Below are 18,190 nucleotides of genomic sequence, written 5' to 3' on the forward strand. Positions count from 1 at the left end.
GCGATCCTAATCAAATTCTCAACACACAGATCAATTTTAGAACACACACACTATTTGACACAACTCTTCATCACACGAACGCACCCACACAACAGGCAGCGAAGTTGAGATAGCACTGAGATCTAGTAAGCTCTGAGGATGGTGTCAGGTAACACCGAAACAGCTGTAAGCCACACATGCTTACATAATTAACACGAGTAAGATCGCCATTTAATCAATTATTTAAATGTATATTCCTTAATTATAGGACAGAATAATATCAAGAAAAATTGTACGCATGGTTGCTTTAGAGACAGCACATTGTTATGAGAAATTAACCAAAAAAAATGGCTTACTTGATTATCTTTCCTTCTGCCCACTGGCAAATTCAGGTTATGCTTTGCAGAGTCCACCTGCTGTGTAACTTGCACTTCTTTGGTTACATCTGCAAACTTCATGACATGCTGAAACCAACCACCGATATCTTAAAAACAATGAAAGTATTTCCAGTAAATCAGAGTCAGTATAAAAATATAAAAAATGCAATTAAAATTTATTTAAAAGTTAGTTATAGAACTACAGCAATAATTCCCGAACTGCTTATGTTTACACGCATTATCTATTAAAGCCAACACAGAGACTAAGAGATCGAGCTAGTAACTTGAATTAATATGAAATGAAAGGATAATGTTTATTAAGTAAATCACAGGTCTACATGGTTCCAGGGAGGAAGAGGATGAAGAATTCCAGTCTCAGCAGACTTGGCTGCCTGTACCCGTCAAAATCCTTATTTGAGTTTGGACTGAAGTAATACTGATAATGAAGAAACTAGTCTACAGGAAGGCAACCCAAAAATAAAGTCTTCTAGCTTATGTGAGCTTTGGATCAGAATCCCAATCAATAGCTGCTGCTCTTAAGATTTTTGTTTGGTAGGGCTGGACTAGAAATTTCAGTCTATAAAATTATTATCAAATATCACAGAGCAATTTACCTCTATTGAAGTTAAAACTATAACGAATCTTTGGTGCAGTTTTTGTTTGTGCTGATACTGTTGAAGATTATATATATTTTTATACTAAAGTTACGAAACGCTATACCAGCATTTTTCAACCTCTTTCAACACGTGGTACACTAAAGTTGTAATTTAAAATTCCGCAGCAAGCCCATAAATCTAAACATGAATGGTTCATAAAAACATGTAAAATACGATATTTTTTAAGTTGGTTCATAGTGATCTCACGGTGGAAAGGCTGCAGTTTGGGTTTTTCTCGGGGTTCTCCTATTTCCCCATATTAGGCATCTATATCATTCCGTCAACATCTCTCCATTGTCATAATTCCCCAAATGCCGGCTGGTGACGTAAGGAGGGGACTGGCCTAGGGAAGAATGGGGTTGCCTGCTCGAAACCTGGATAAGCAGCAAACCTTAGTGTGGTCAGCTGGTGGGGGTTGGAAATACACATAGCTTGAGGATCAACTCAATAGATTTAATCAGATTGCAGCAATGGATCGTAGTACCCCCTCCCTTAAATTAAAATTCAATTCAAGGTTGGTATGATATTCTAACATTATTGATCTGGCAACCCTGGCTGCATGTCAATCATTCTCATCTTTGCCGCGTGCACACCTACTCTGTGTACTGAATGTTGACTGTGTCACGTTCACAGAAAGCTAACTCTTGTTGGCTCACTTTTACTTACTATTCTTTTCACTTTTATTTTCTAATTTTTACTATGACAACCATCACTATTTCATCCTCTGCCAGCACACCAGAGGATCATTGGCGGCACACGGTTGAAAATGGCTACACTATACAAACAATTCTGCTGCAGACATGTGTACTGAAAGCTACTTCTGCCTGTTAATGATATACACTCCTATTTTGTAAAGTTAAGACACTGCAAGTCTACTTTCATTTTCTTCACAAGAGGAAAATTCATGTTGATGGTTGATGAAAGAAAGTGTTTCATTCTTTCCCGATCTCCCTCAAGAAATGTAGACACTAGTGGAGTTGGCATTACGATGCTGCTGCTGGTTGTCTAAAATATCCAAACGAGACATGATCTGATATTCTGTGACACAGTACATGAGGGTAGGCCACCAAATGGGAACAGAGAGGTAGAACTTAAACTGAGACGGATTCAATCCGGCATTGGAGTTTGAATCCAGTGTGGCTTAGTGGATAAAGCGTCAGTAGGCCTACGTAGAGCTGAAAACCCAGGTTCGAATCCCAGTGCCGGGAGAATTTTTCTCCGTTCTACCTATTCTTTACCATATGGTAATGCAAAATTCCTGCACGGAAACATCATATTTTTATGTACTTCGGTACATCACAGTAAAATTATGGAAAAATGCTAGCCAAAATTGGAAGTCCTGGTTGTCCAACACACGTAGAATCCCTGTAACTACTTGCAAAGTGAAATGACCTGCAATTTGAAGTTTTTAAAGCATTCTATGAGGCCTAAGATTTCCTTTATTTTAAAAAAATATTAATTACTCTGCTAAGGTGAATTGGACGATCCCAGAATGAGATATTTGCGTCTTTACAACGAGATAATTAACACGATAGTTAGCTAAATGGAAAACAGATTTCGTGACTTAGAAGAACTAAAATTTATCAAACTAATTGATTCGAAAAAGTTTTGAATCTTTCAAAACCAGATTTCTCGAAATTTTGTTTACGTCCCTAAAATCAGGCTACAAAAATTGGTTTCATTACGAGAATTTGCGAAGTGAGTTAGTGGCTGTTTATAGGTTGTCAGACTTTTCAGGCAGGACAGTGACTGAGATAGCAAAGTTTTTTAAAGACACCGAGTTAGCAGAAGAAGCATTTCCAGAAGTTTATAAAATATGCTGCCTAAAAGCTACAATTCCAGTGAGCACCTCCACAGTGGAAAGTACTTTTTCCTGTTTAAAACGCGTAAAGATTTATGTACGAAGCACTCAGTGTGAAGACAGGCTTTTGTGACTTTCACTGTTATCAATCGAAAAGGCTCCATTGAACAAAATTCAAAGCCAAAGACATTTTTACAATGTTGTCATAGAAAAATTCTCCCCGAAAAGGAGGTGGATTCCATTGATGTACAGATGAAGGTGGTAACTGATAAGCCTTATTTTCATTGTAATACGTACTAGCTAACATATTTTTTGTATTTCTCCTGTTTATTGTTAAACAGTGTCATGACAGTTCCATTACTGCTGGTCCTCCCTGAAAAATGTCACCATTAGCCACTACACTAAATGGACACTCTGTCTTAGGAGATAGATCAAATGTGAAATGCATTTAAATCTATAGGAAAATTATGGAGCATTGGCAGAGCCTTGACTTACGATGACTACAGACCCAAGTACAAATCCCGGCATATGCAGAGTTGTATTTATGATAAACAAAGCCAAAATTCCTAAGTAGTTTTCTCGGGGCTCTCCCATTTCCATAACTCCACTGTCCTGTCCATTAGGCCTACTATATAATACTGTATATTGAATTTATTAACATAGAGTTATATTTACTCTGTAATTTGGCAATTATAGCTATATTTTACATTTTTGGCTATGATATCTGAAGGGTACACGGGAATAACGAACAATGTCCATTCAGAATAATTTTGAGATAAATGAAATTTAAAGTTTGAGGACTTGAAACGTATAGTTTATTGTTAACTACTGTTATTTTTTATCACACAAGAATGTACCATTATAAAGCAAATATGTGACAAAATATTGTTTTGATTTTATGAATTACAACAATGCAAAACTGCAAAAAGTCTACTTTGTTGCGTTTTATAAACGGGAAGAACGAACAATATCACAATTTAATTGAATATTTGTTGGGAATAGAATCAGGCATAATATTTTCAAACAATGTAGCGCATGTTTACTTTCGTGTAGGGTATCCTTTTTAAAGGTTATAAATATTGTTGACCCATTATAAATATTTTTATCTTTGAGTGTTCATTGTTCCAAACAATTATTGAAAAACAAATCTACAAACTAATCTAATTGCACTGAATTTTCCATTGTGAATGAATAGATTGAACTATAAAATCGTCTCATTCACTGTTATTGACTTCTTGTGACTCGTCATTGGTGGGAGAAAGACTGAAATATTCTCTAGCAGTTGGAGAACAAACATTTTTCAAAATTTGTAATTCCTTGTACATTGCCTTGTAGCTGTTTACAGTTTACAATGATGAATGGTTTGGTTTCCTCCTAGAATTCGCAATCTCTTGCCTTCTGTCATCGGGTACTTCACACCTTGCTCTCTGATTGACAAGTCCCATGTTTTTGTCACATTCCATGTACGAGTGACCTCGAGTGGGAAATGTGATCCACTGAGCATCAAACCTCTTCTTAATATGTACTACGTAATGACAAAATCTAAATACCGTAAAGTTCCTATTTTGTCCAGAACAAGAATCGTAGAAGATATGGAGTTCACCAACGCAGCTTGGTACAATATTCATACAGTGGTGCTATAACGTAGAGCAAACTTCCTCAGAGCCTTTACTTTAAATATTTTGCTCATACATGTCTTCCTGTTGACAGCGTATGTATGTTACAAGAATAAAAGGGCAGCTGTCGACGATAATAGCCCTCAATAGTTGAAAAGTTTGGAACTGATAATTCTTTTGGAAATCCATGCAGATAGCCTCTTTATACTCTGACTTCCTGGATTTTAGACGTGCAGCCTGTTTTACTTCATAGAACTTATGTCTTTTTCTCTTGTGCAATTCATTCTTTCAAATCAAATTTTGTTTCTCCTTCTCAAAATTATCTAATTTACTTGCATCTTTTTCATTGGAAATTTCTGATTTAATGTGTGAAATGTCAGCTAATGTTGTATTTAGTGATAAAAATTACTCTGTATTGCTCGCAAGACACAGGGTTCGCAAGAAAATTTTCTAAGTGTAACTTAAGCAGCTTAGAAATATTCAAGTCCTCTGGAAGATACTACCTTCGGTATCGTGACGAGATTAGTGGACTTTCTGACCTCTAAGTGACTGAATGTGCTGACAAATTTTAGATAAAATCTCTCCGTTCATTTGGTGAGCCCTGTTTCCATGTTTAACTCTTGTTTCTGTATGGGCTTTTCCAGTAGTAGCCAATGACGTTTTCAAAGTGACTAAACGTTTGCCTGTTACTCCATGTAGAACAATTGCTTTATAAACGGGAACATCAGTATTTTGCCCATCTTTGTTTATTCGCATTTTATATATATAAGAAAAATTACGAAAATCAGCTTTGGCTTGTGTTTTTCTGAATCTTCTTCTTTGCACACGAAGTACTGAAATTAGTCCTGAAAGGTGAGCATTTTGAGTGTCATACGATGCTAATTCATTGAAATGTTTAATAAGATCGCTTCTTTCAATTTGGCTTATTTTCTGAAAACACGGAAAACGAGAACATTTACAGTCTTCTCCCATAATATGACTCATAGCACGAATTTTTTATGCATCTGTAACACGTCCTGTAAATTTTCTCTTCCTTGAATTTACAGAACATGGAATGGGTCCGGATAATTAATTTTCTCTAACGTCAGATATTATAAAAATAAATTGCACTAACCACAAACACTACAATATGTACCATAAAAGTATAATAAAGGAAATAATCAATACCCTACCACAGACATCTGAACACTGGAATAGTACAGCTGTTTGTATTATGCTCACAAGTAGTTCTAATGAAAATTAATAGAATATATTGTCACATGGAATAACAGCTAAACATCATACAGTCATTTAATAATATTATTATTGTATAATACAGATTGTATTGGCATATGTAAAAAAAAACTAACCAGCAATGTACTATGACTCTAAGATCAAGTTTGTAAAAGCTGTCTGCATTAGTGTCTGTGTTTAAAATGGACATTGTTCGTTCTTTCTTGGGATGGATGTGACATTGTTCATTCTTCCAAAGTATACAGAAACTTTAACGCAGAATACTGAGGACAATTCTCGTTCTTACATAAAACCAATGCAGCCACATGAAAGTACTCCCCTTCTACTATCAGATGGCACTATTAACTCAATTTCGATTTTTGATGGACATTGTTCGTTATTCCCGTGTACCCTTCATCTATACTTAACTATTTTTCATTTATTTTTATTTGGTATTTTTCATTTATATCTATATCTATGTCTTTTATTTAGGTAGTATCTATTTGTTTTTTTTTTTTTTCCATTTTTAATTTGTAATTACACCTTGTATCTGTTTTATCTCTTTTTTCATGTTATGTATATACAATTCTATGTTTTTTAAACAAATATCTGTACTGTCTATTGTAATTGGGGCTTTGCCTTGTTATAGACATAAATAAATCTATACTAATAATAAATCTGTAGCCGAAATTTTCCTGGTAATTTTCGATTTTCCAAAAATAATTGGTCCTAACATATATAATTAACCACCCTGAAACCGAAAATCGTTTTTTTGAAATTTTTGTTTGTATGTCTGTCTGTCTGGATGTTTGTTACCTTTTCACGCGATAATGGCTGAACCGATTTATATGAAAATTGGAATATAAATTAAGCTCGTTGTATCTTAGAATTTAGGCTATATGGCATTCAAAATATTTTATTTAAAAGGGGGGTTATAAGGGGGCCTGAATTAAATAAATCGAAATATCTCGCTTATTATTGCTTTTTGTGAAAAATGTTACATAACAAAAGTTTCTTTAAAAATGATTTCCGATAAGTTTCACTCTATGAAAAATTTTGATTGGACTGATATTTAAGGATATACAAAACTTTTAAAATAGCAATATAATACATTTTCACCACCGCCTCAGATTATAGTGTTGTTGTTCCTGCAGTAACTCCTATATGCAAAATATAAAATTTTTGAGTAGGAAGAAAAAACACATTTATTCATTCCATTGCAATGGTACATAGGAGATCGCGAATTCTTACATTTTCGAAAGAAAGAAATATAATTACATATCACTATATATGCTGTATCACTAAGTTATTTGAAGGGTTCAGAACCATAGAGGGCCAAGCGCCATTTACTGAAGACGTAGAAAACAAGGGTTAAAATCAAGTTATTACCATAATTCCATGGAAACATATAGCAAGTAACATAAAGCTTACACATTAAAACTAAATGATATGTCAATCTTCATTAAACTATGGTTACATGTAATAACAAATAAGAAACATGTTCAAGGAATTGTCATTGCACCAAACGAGTGCTCTCTGCATCAAAATGACCGCATTTTAATTATTTAAATACAATTTAAATTAAGTAACATATTATCCTTCTATCAAACAGGAATGTTCCCTGGATCAAACTTCCTTTTTCAATTATGTGATTACTTTATATTTATTTCTAATGGGTGCAGCAGAGCGCACGGGTATGACTAGTAACTAAATAAATAAATAAACAAATAAATAACTAAATAAATAAATAATTAAATAAATAAATAACTAAATAAATAAATAAATAAATAAATAACTAAATAAATAAATACATAACTAAATAAATAACTAAATAAATAAATAAAAAAATAAATAATCCTTTCAATAGCATCTAGTATTGTCGTTAGTATACAGATGCCGTCGACTGACGAGGCATAGTACTCTACTTGGGACGCTTAGAGGGACTTCACTCGACCCTGAGTCTACATGGCTAAACTTAACCCATGGCATCACATAACTGATTCACGATACCTGCAGGAAAGTGACTATTCAGACTTAAACAATCATTCTCACAAATCGGAGTGATAAACAAGCCTCAGGTCCTCCTCCATTAAAAAAATGATGAGAATATGTACAGTACTTACTATTGTCTCATCAAAATCATCAGCAGTAGGATTCACGCAAATAAGAGCATGAATTTGACTCTTTCCTTCGAAGTAGTTTTTGAGAAGATAAGTAAGTTTTGAGTCACGGTAAGGTACTAATTTCCTTGTTCCTTGTAACTGGTTTTCCCGTAGTATTTCTAGACAGGATTTCAGTGTCATTAGAGAGTTGTTGATATTTCCTGGAGGAAAAAAAGAAATTGTTACAATTACTGCTAACCACATAATTTTAAAATGCAAGCAAACAATTTAGCATTATGGTAGCTAAAAATGTATTCGTAACTCCCTTTACAACTGAAAAATAAAGTTGCTTTTCTCCCCAAATAGCTAAATAAATAGATATATCACAGAGTTACTGGTTCATTGGAGAGCATGACTCATAACTGAATGTTTAAACTTTTACTGCTTTGAAGTTATTATGATATCTACTACAAGTTCATGTATTTATCAATAGGGCCTATATGTTGTACGGAATTTGGATTATGTGGATTCATTAGTTCTGAAGTTATTAGCATTTATTACTTTTAATTACCGTATGTGTTGATACAAAAATTCCCTTTGTAACAGTTTTAATAGGACTGAGCTAAAATCTTTAAGAAACAAACTAGCGCTGAGTTACTTCCGGTGATTTCAGAAATAAAATCGTTGAATTTTTAAGGAATTTTTTGTGGAGATGCAGTTGATCGTATATGCAAGGCATAACAAAAATTTCTAAACTAACCAAACCTAACTTGTTACAGATTCATATAATGCAAGGTGTATTAGCGGAGTAAGAAGAGAAATACCTCAGTCCTAGGTCAGCTAAAATATACCTTACACTTATGTAAATAAATTATTCGACTTTTAATATCTTATGTATATTTTATTGTCCACAAATTTGTAAACTTTTCTTTTTATTATTTTGATATTACATTATTTACTGTAATTCAACCTACGAAAATTTATAATAAAACTCAATGGACATGAGAATCTATAGAAAGTTTTAATACTTATATTTCTAGTAAAACATTCTTAGACATTTTCACCTGACCTGGATAATAACTGTTGTAAAGAGCATTTAAAACACATTGAAATTCTGAAACATTTCGAAATAGAGAAAATAGCGAAGGAGACAAATCTTTAAATACAATGCGCATATATTTTAAAAATGTCCGTCAAGGCACTTAAAAAAATAGGTCAGGTAAATTGATACCATTTTCTGATAGAAGAATTTTATCGTTTTTAATAGAAAAAGCTGAAAACTATTTTTTTTATAGACAGTATTCAAATTTCCACAATTAACCATCATTTATGTTCATTATAAAATATAACTTGTATCGTAAACTGTCTGTTGCATTTTTAATAATTTTTTCAATGATAGCCTACCTGACTAGGGTTTCTATTGTTTTCAAAACAAAAAAGCACAAAAAAGAACTGAAATGTAAATTATTCATTGAGAATTGATTAGAAGGTCTATTATAAACCCTGGTTGGGACGGCTATCAAGTATATCTATTTTTAATAACCCTTTAAGGTAATGTGAGGTTTATAGTGCTATGACAGAATAAAAGTAGCAATGGAAGGCGAATTATTAGAAAAAAATCTTGCTTGCAATCACTTTTGTTCAGTAACAAGTCTCATGTATAGACGCTCAAGTGACAGTCCTATTGGCGAGAAACCATTAACTAACCTACCTACTTAAAAAAAAAGATGAAATTAAATTTTATCACTACTTGTATTTGTTTAATCTAATTGGATTATTTCTTACAATTTGATGTACGAATAGATAGCCCTATAGTAGGTGGATTTTAATAGTAGTTGTAACAATAAATAGCAATAAGAAATGAAAAGTGAAAAATTGACTTAGTGTGCGAGATGTTACCGAGTTATGAAATGAACCTTGCTACTAAATAAAAAAAATATATATATCAAAGGAAAAAAAATCTTATTTATAATTGATAAAGTAAAGAACAATATATTTGGATATTTGCAATAGGAAAGGTGTGAGAGAATATTTAGGAACCTAAATAGAATTTATTACTGTGAGATGATAGTAAGATAATTTAAAGTAAATATATCGGTATTCCGTACTAGTATGATCTCTGCAATATGTGAAGATAGCAGCCAACATCCAAACATTTTCACTTTTCTTACACAAAATTACCTGACTCCATTAGTCTCTGCCCACAATTCTTAGTGCGGTTAGATCTCTCACTGCCTGCCAAGTCAACCAAGCAAAGCTGACTTACGTGAATAATTTGTTTATCTTGAATCGGAAACTCTCCATATCGATCCAATGGGGCCTGCAATTGAATATGTTTAATTTAATTGGATTATTTCTTACAATTTGATATATTTAGTAGGTGAATTTTAATGGTTACTGTAATCTCTGTTACCAATTTTTTTTGTATAATTTCAATCTAGCTATACTTCACTCACACTGTAATCTCTTATTTCCAATTAGTTATATAATTTCAATCTATACAGAGTGTTTCCGAGTTTGTGTTACAAACTTTCAGGGATGATGGCGAAGGGCACATGTATCAATTTGAGATAAGGAACCCTGGTCTGGAAATGAGAGAGTCTAAAGTTACAAGCAAAAATGGTTCTGTGGAAATGAAATAATTTTATTCCTCTGTACATCTTGTTTATGTGTATTTGTCTGTACATCTTGCATATACTGTATTCATTTGACGTTGTTTACGTTGTCTACCTACAGTATTTCATTCAATGCGCTGTCTGACGGATGGGGACAGGAAACTACACATGCAGATAGTGTAATGTGTAACAGACATGGTCGGTCCTGATATGCACGTCTGTAGACAGCAGTGTATGTGTACAAGTTGCAGTGTCCAGTCGATCAGTCCTTGTGAAATGGAGGAGTACACGAGAGCGGAATAAGCAGACCTGATTTTCGAATCCGGATGAGCCAATGGGAACAGTAGACAAGCTCACAGATTATATTAGGCTAAGTACCCACGTAGGAGACATCCGGCCCGTACCATTTTCCCACGACTGTTCCAAAAGTTAAGGGAAGAAGGGCACGTGGTGCCAAATTACAATTCCATTTCCACACAACTACTTTTGCTTATAACTTTCGACTCAGTCATTTCTGGATCATGGTTCCTCATCTCAGAGTGATACATGTGCCCTTCGCCATCATCCCTGAAAGTTTGTAACACCTCGGAAACATCCTGTATATAACTTACCCATATTTATGTCCAACTTTTTATTCGTTTATCACAAGTAATTGAATTAACATAACAGGATCAAAGTAGCATGAACTAATAGTCCAGTCATTAGGATTGCTTAAAATTTCACCAATATTAAAATTCGATGTAAGCATCAGCATTTGCTGCACATTTTTCCAGACATGGCTGAATGTTCTGTACTGCTCTCAAGCATTTCATTTGGCATCCGGCCACCTGACCATAGAATGTGTCGCAAAAGGTTAGGTTACTCTTGAATCCATGCTAGTAGAGACTCCACAAACTCCATTCTGATGTCACAGTCCTCATATGATAGAGCTTGCATAAACCATGGCCAATTCATTTCCTTTAGCAACCGCTGCACGGACCCATGGGATACACCAGATTCCCGCTGATACTGTCGAATGGATTTCTTAGGACTTCTCTGAAAGGTCTTAGTAGCGGCTGCTTTGACCCCATCTGTGATCACTGTTTTTGGTCGTCCAGCACCCTTCTATTGCGTAATTGAGCCAGTGCGAATCAAGTTGGCGTGAAGTCTCTTGATGGTCTTGTAGTCCAGTGTCGCATTTCTTCTTTTCACCATTCTCCACCATCTCTGCACCATAATTGGGGACTGCCACACCTCCATTCGAGCAGCAAATCCTATTCGAGCGTACACAGTCTTATGGCCATGGTTAATATTTTAACATTTACACTACTTTTTCTGATTACATTAAACGTTTCGGATCATACCAAGAACACAATAAAGTAAAATCAAATGACAGTTCTTTTGTGCTTTTAATGGTATGGAACACGGTACATTTAAGCGGTGGAATGGGTCACTTAACCTGATCGGTTTCGCTACTACAGTGTAATAAAAAGTTGGTCATCCTGTACATAGTTCACTATAATTGTTATTCTTACTTATAATAGCATGTTGCGCTATTATGTTTCGAAAACTTTGTTTCTTTCAGGAGGCTTTATTTATTAAAACAATTATTTTAAATGTTTCAGAAGCTGCACACCTAATAATACATCATTTTAATATCTACACAATTAATAGTACGGTAATTTCAAATACAAGACACACATTGTATTTGAAAATACATTTTATACAATCCTAGCATTAAAAACCGCTTGTTATGACAATATAAATCGTGCAAAATTGGCCCAATTCTGGCACTGGTGCCAGAAAAGGTTAGGTATCTAGCAATTGACGTCATCACCGCCTTCACAACACAATTTTATACAGGGTGTCCATAAAATAAGGAACTATTTTCATGAAAACGATATAGTTCATGATATTTATATTCATAAGACGATTGTACACTACAAAGACGACAGGGATAGACGAAGCTCCAAAATATTCAGGAGTCAGCAAATTTTACCAACGCATGCAATGAGAAAATATTTGACCTAAGATAAATATAAAAAGGGATAAGAATGAGATAGTCCAAAGCCCCAATTTCAACAAAAATGGTTTTTTGTAAGAGTTAATTTCTTACACATATGGGAAACTATTAATAAAATATTATAAAAATTACTCAATGACGTAAGTATACGCCAAAGAAATTAATAATACTGCACCTAATAGCATTGGACTCTAAGGGTGCTATTCATAGACATTTCGCAGCACGCGCTACGAGCGTACTAAGCTAGCCCCGGCTATCGACTGGTTACTTGTACAGAATTCAAATCACATCCTATCGCTAACACCGGTTTATGAATACGAAAAACGCTGATCATCCACCGGAAACCCGCGCTAAAAATGTCTATGAATACGGCCCCACACCTTTAATATGCTCTCCTGTGAAATTTTGTCTGTGTGATTTAGGACTTTATCATTCTATTTACTGAAATACTGTATATTAAACAATATTAAATATATTGTTATGTAATGCAAACCACGCTCTCAGAGACACTCTGTGCTCTTCACTGAAGCTATATAGTGACAATTATCTTGAGATGCGCAAGAAAATATAACAACTTATTAATCTAAAAAGCACACTCGAACTTCTTCCTGCGATCACTTTTGTAAACATATGACATCAGTCGCAGCAGCATAAAAGGAATCGAAGTCTTAAAGACTTAAACAATTCTGACTCTGTAAAAAACTTAGGCGCCATGGCAACCTGGCGGCCAGGATTTGTCCATCCCTTTGCACATATATCTTTAAAAAATCTAAAAGTATAAAGATAAGTCAACAAACTTAATTTACACTTAAAAAAAGTAATTTTAAGGGGAATGAAATTTCTCACCAACCTGAACGAGACGAAGGTAAAGACTGCATGTCCGCGACTGGAGCCAGAATTGAGCAAGGTAACTGCAACGCGCTTCCTGCGCATGCCACTGTATAACACCTCACATGCTTCCTTACTAGACTTCCCCTCAACCTCCACCACTCCGTGGACGTACATGTTGTGAGCGCTATCCTCCCGAACTATTTTTGCCTGTAGGTTTCTGTAAGCAAAAATTACTTATGTACTAATTAAAAAAGTGGATTTTTTTTCAATTTCTAATGTTCTTTAACTACACTGTATCAGCTGCGTAGTTGTTTGGAGTTGATATCAAAATTATATTTTGCGAGATGATTGAAGAAATCACCATGGGATGACCTGAAATTTGCCTTACAATTGGGAAAAACCTCGGAAAATAGCCAATAAGGTAATCAGTCCAAGCGGGATTCGAACCCATGTCAATGTGCAGTGCCACGTTAGTGAGAAAACACACTACCGCATGAGCTATATCAGTCGCTCATTAGGCTATACAATAATGTATTTGTTTTGTAATATTATAAAATGAATTACTGGTACTGCATTCAAGGGCACCGTTGAAAAGTTAAAAGAAAAATAATGACATTTGATCAACACCTGTTCCCTACACATCGCCAACAAACCATGGATTAATTTCATACAAAAATAGTTTTGTGCAATCTTCGTCCAGTTCATAACTGAACTTCATTATTAGAGTACAGGGAGAAATGTTACAGGCTACTGTCCTACGATGTAAATATTGCTCCCTCACCTAGATCTGCCTGCATCATCTATGTTACTATCCAACAAGTCATAGACGGTATTCTTGTAAATTTCTATGTAACTGACAAAAACTGCGTAACTGTTGTCTTCATTCACATCTTCGAGCTGTATGTATTCTGGAATATTCTTGAATTCATCTATATCATCCTTCCTGAAACAAAAACAATATGCGTACGCACACACACACACACACACATATACACACACACATATATTACATTATTTATTCGCTCGTTTTCATACTCTCTCTCGCTATCATAATATTAATACTCGATCACAACGCGATAACACGCTTGAAATTCCACTTCACACATCATCTCTGTATTCCTCATCTTTCACTGTTGCTACCTCTCGTCACTGGAACTCTCTGCCGCCTGAAGTCAAGGGCTGCCGAACATTGAAATTTTTCAAATCCAAGTTAGAAAATTATCTTATGACGAGTTGCCAAACTAACTTACTATTATGACAAGTGTTGTATTGCATGTTTCCACGTATTCACATTTTTTTTTTATGTTCTAGTGATATTTAACTTATTTTATATTTTTGTTTTCATATTTTCCGATAATGGTATATCTCTAATGTGATAAGTTGAGCTACATATAAACATAATTTTCCTTACTGTGTATACTTAAACATATTGTATTCATTGTATGCTTTGTACTGCACTATTGTATTACTACTATTAGTATTATTATTGCTATTAGGCCTGTTATTATTAATATTTTATTTATTATTATTATTAATATTATTATTATCATTATTATTATCATTATTATTCTTATTTATTATTATTATTATTATTATTATTATTATTATTATTATCAATAATTATTTTTTTATACTTTGTAGGCCTCATTTATTTTTGACCTGCTGTTCACATTTTATTATGCTTTTTTCTTTCTTTCTGTATGTTATATATTATGTCTGATTTCTTCTTACTTGTTGTTTACATTTTATTATTATTATTATCTTATTCAGTTTTGTGTGTACTTTGTAAATTTGTAGTGTTTCTATAACGCAGTTTTTACTCCTGGTTGAGTGTTAGAGAAGGCCGTATGGCCTTAACTCTGCCTGGTTAAATAAATCATTATTATTATTATTATTATTATTATTATTATTATTATTATTATTATTATTATTATTATTATTATTATATACACAAACACACACATACACAAACACACACATACACAAACACACACAAAACCTGTGTGCGCGCGCACAGTGGTGAGATTTACTAAAACAGATGGCAAAATGTATTCTGTCCTATAATTTTTTTATTACCCAAACTGAAAATTTAACAAGAAACTAATATGATCTTCTAATACTCACTTCTTCGGAGTTTTTTGTGGTCTGGCAGATTTCAAATATGTTTGTAACTCACTGTGACGCTCCTTCGAGGCGTCTCTATCACTCTGTATCTCAAATCCATTCATTTTGTCAGGCTTGAAAACATATTTATCTGCCTGGAGATGAGTGATATTATTGAATATGATATCAAGTGAACGGGGGATTATACCACTATCCTGAGAATCCCCTGTCATAGTGTAGGTCTTCCCACTTCCAGTAATTCCGTATGCAAACAGAAGACCATTCCTACCGCTGAAGAGATTCTTGATGAGAGGTAGAGCCACTTGTTTGAAAACAGTCTGCTGGCTGTCATCTCCTTTGAACACTTGTTGAAAAGTACAGTGTAATTCCTTGGGTCCTGCTCGGGAACTAGCAGCATTATGTGATGTAAGAGAAACTTCTTTGTCAGATAAAATTCTTAGACAAGAAGTGTAATTTTCATCTTGTGGTGATCTAATTCGACAAAACACTTTCACCACATCTTTCTCTTCTGCTTGTCGGAGATGTTCAACATTTTTCATGTCAGAAGTCTTTCTACTGGAATAAATTGAAATGTGTATTAGGTTTGTTCTATTGCTTGCATGAAGCATTTTTTTTACTAACCTTTAAAGTTTGTCTATGATCATGTGTATTGTACTGCTAACACATAGTTCATAATCTACAATTCATTATATTCTGTTTTATTGCATGCAGGCATGAAATAAGGTTGCTCTAAGTTAGAAGCTAGAGCTTAGAATATTGCTTAAGCAAAAGTATTTGTGATGGATATTGTATATTCCCATGAGTAATACCGAGTAATGCAGTACCCTAACTTGATCATTAGGCTTCGTATGCCAGCTACCTAAAGACTGAAGTTGAAGACACATTGGGTATATAGTACGCCGGACACAGATGATCCAACGGATAAGGATATAAACAAACAGGTCGTCGCTGCGTGTTCGTGAGGTACAGTCAACTCCCGACATTCTGAAGCTATACTAGTAAATATATGCTTGAGCTGTGATGTTCATTTTCGTCGTGATCTTTACAGTGAATAGGCCTAATAACGTGCATTCGTAAGTTACGGAACTTGAACATATGCGGATGTTACTTGAAATAATTTTGTATCGCAAGAAATTCTTTCAATAGCACCTGACGTTATTGGTGCATGATGTAGTACAAGATATTCCTATTGTATGATATTTTTCCGTGTTTCATTAGGATATTGCATCTCGCTCATCGCTGAATTTTCTATGTACTTTTCTAGAAATTCCCTAAAATGGAGATTATTCAATTTATTAATTGAGATGTTTTCATTGAACATCGTGGTAGGCTACACAAATCCATGCTAAACGTCGAGTTAATATCTTCATAATTTTTTAGATTTTTATGGTGCTGGTTCTTTTTTATTACGTTCATCACACTTTCTAACACTTCTGGTATTTCAGTGTCTTTCAATGCACTGTTTTTTGTCACTTTTACGTTTATTTTACACAATTATTACCCATTATTTATTTTTATTTTATTGGGTTATTTACGACGCTGTATCAACATCTAGGTTATTTAGCGTCTGAATGATATGAAGGTGATAATGCCGGTGAAATGAGTCCGGGGCCCAGTACCGAAAGTTACCCAGCATTTGCTCGTATTTGGTTGAGGGAAAACCCCCGAAAAAACCTTGACCGGGTAACTTGCCCCGACCGGGATTCGAACCCGGGCCATCTGGTTTCGCAGCCAGACGCGCTGACCGTTACTCCACAGATGTGGACAATTAAGGCCTCCCCAAACATACGCGATACGGAATGAGTTACGATAGCGTTACGATTTTGCGATAAATGTTTTCATTGCGTTCAATGTTTGTGTTCACACACGCGCGATTATCGCAATATGCGTTATTATCGCAGCAAGTAGAACGCGACGATTTTGCGATCTATTCTCTCGGGGATGTAGATCGCGCGAACGCCACGCGTTTATTTTGATGCTGGGTTGATGTGTGTCTGTCATGGATTCATCTTCAGGGGAGGAGGAGCTTCTGCTTCTAGTCGCGCTAGCTGAGGATGAGGAAGAAAATCGTCGCAGACGCAGGTAAGTCCATGGTAGTCATGTATGGTTAAGATAAACGATATAAAAAGTATAAAGTTATGATTTGAGCTTTTTTTGCCAAGAACTTGAAAAAAATTAGTCCATTATAATTTTTGTTTTTAATTTGCTCATTTTATTGCAGGAGGTTGTGGATTCACAACATAAATACCACAGGGGAAGAACAAGGCGAATTTTATACCTTAGTACCACAATTAATTAGAGATGAAAAACGTTTTATATATACTTTCGGATGACAATTCAGCGCTTTGACGAGATTCTGGGTAAAGTAAGGGGAGACATAACGAAGCAGCATACCGATAATCATAAAGGCACGGATTTTCCTTTATGAAATCAATCAGAAGTTCCACGTTCATTTTCAAGCAAAAGAAATCAATCTGTAAGCACAAGTGATGTACGCCTGCTAAAGATAACTGTTCTCTGCGGCTGTGGTTGGAAAACAACAATCCGCGGATGTGTCACCCTCTATGGCAATCTGATTGGCTGGGGACGTTACGATATCGTATATTGCGGACGCGCCAGTTTGGGTACCTCTTCGCGATAGTGCGATATTGCGTTATAACGAAATCGTAACGCTATCGTAACGCATTCCATATCGCGTCTGTTTGGGGGAGCCTCTCTATATTGACAGTAAAAATATTAGTTCAAATATCCTCAACTATGCCCCGCAATATTACACGCTCTGCAATGAACCTTCAATCAGCCACAAAGGTGTAGTTACTTAAATAGCCCTAATACGATTAGTAAGGGCAGTGATCGATAAGACTACTCACTATAA

The 18,190-nt window shown here is 34.7% G+C and overlaps 2 protein-coding genes across 2 annotated transcripts in view; both read right to left on the minus strand.

Annotated features, from left to right (window-relative positions):
* Positions 1-11,597, minus strand: part of LOC138715595 (kinesin-like protein KIF23) — a 42,428-nt gene extending 30,831 nt beyond the window's left edge. The window contains exons 1-4 of the mRNA XM_069848669.1: positions 11,550-11,597; positions 9,925-10,063; positions 7,765-7,964; positions 336-443 (exon numbers count right to left, since the gene is read on the minus strand). Coding sequence (XP_069704770.1) covers positions 336-443; positions 7,765-7,964; positions 9,925-10,063; positions 11,550-11,597 — 495 coding nt within the window. The remainder of the gene's footprint in view (positions 1-335; positions 444-7,764; positions 7,965-9,924; positions 10,064-11,549) is intronic.
* A 3,639-nt stretch (positions 11,598-15,236) lies between these two features.
* On the minus strand, positions 15,237-16,296 carry LOC138715411 (kinesin-like protein KIF23). Its single transcript, XM_069848272.1, has one exon. The coding sequence runs from the start codon at positions 15,921-15,923 to the stop codon at positions 15,312-15,314; it is 612 nt and encodes a 203-aa protein (XP_069704373.1). The 5' UTR covers positions 15,924-16,296; the 3' UTR covers positions 15,237-15,311.
* Positions 16,297-18,190: the final 1,894 nt, after the last annotated feature.

Source organism: Periplaneta americana, chromosome 15 (genome assembly GCF_040183065.1).
Source record: "Periplaneta americana isolate PAMFEO1 chromosome 15, P.americana_PAMFEO1_priV1, whole genome shotgun sequence".
NCBI classification, from domain to species: Eukaryota; Metazoa; Arthropoda; class Insecta; order Blattodea; family Blattidae; genus Periplaneta; species Periplaneta americana.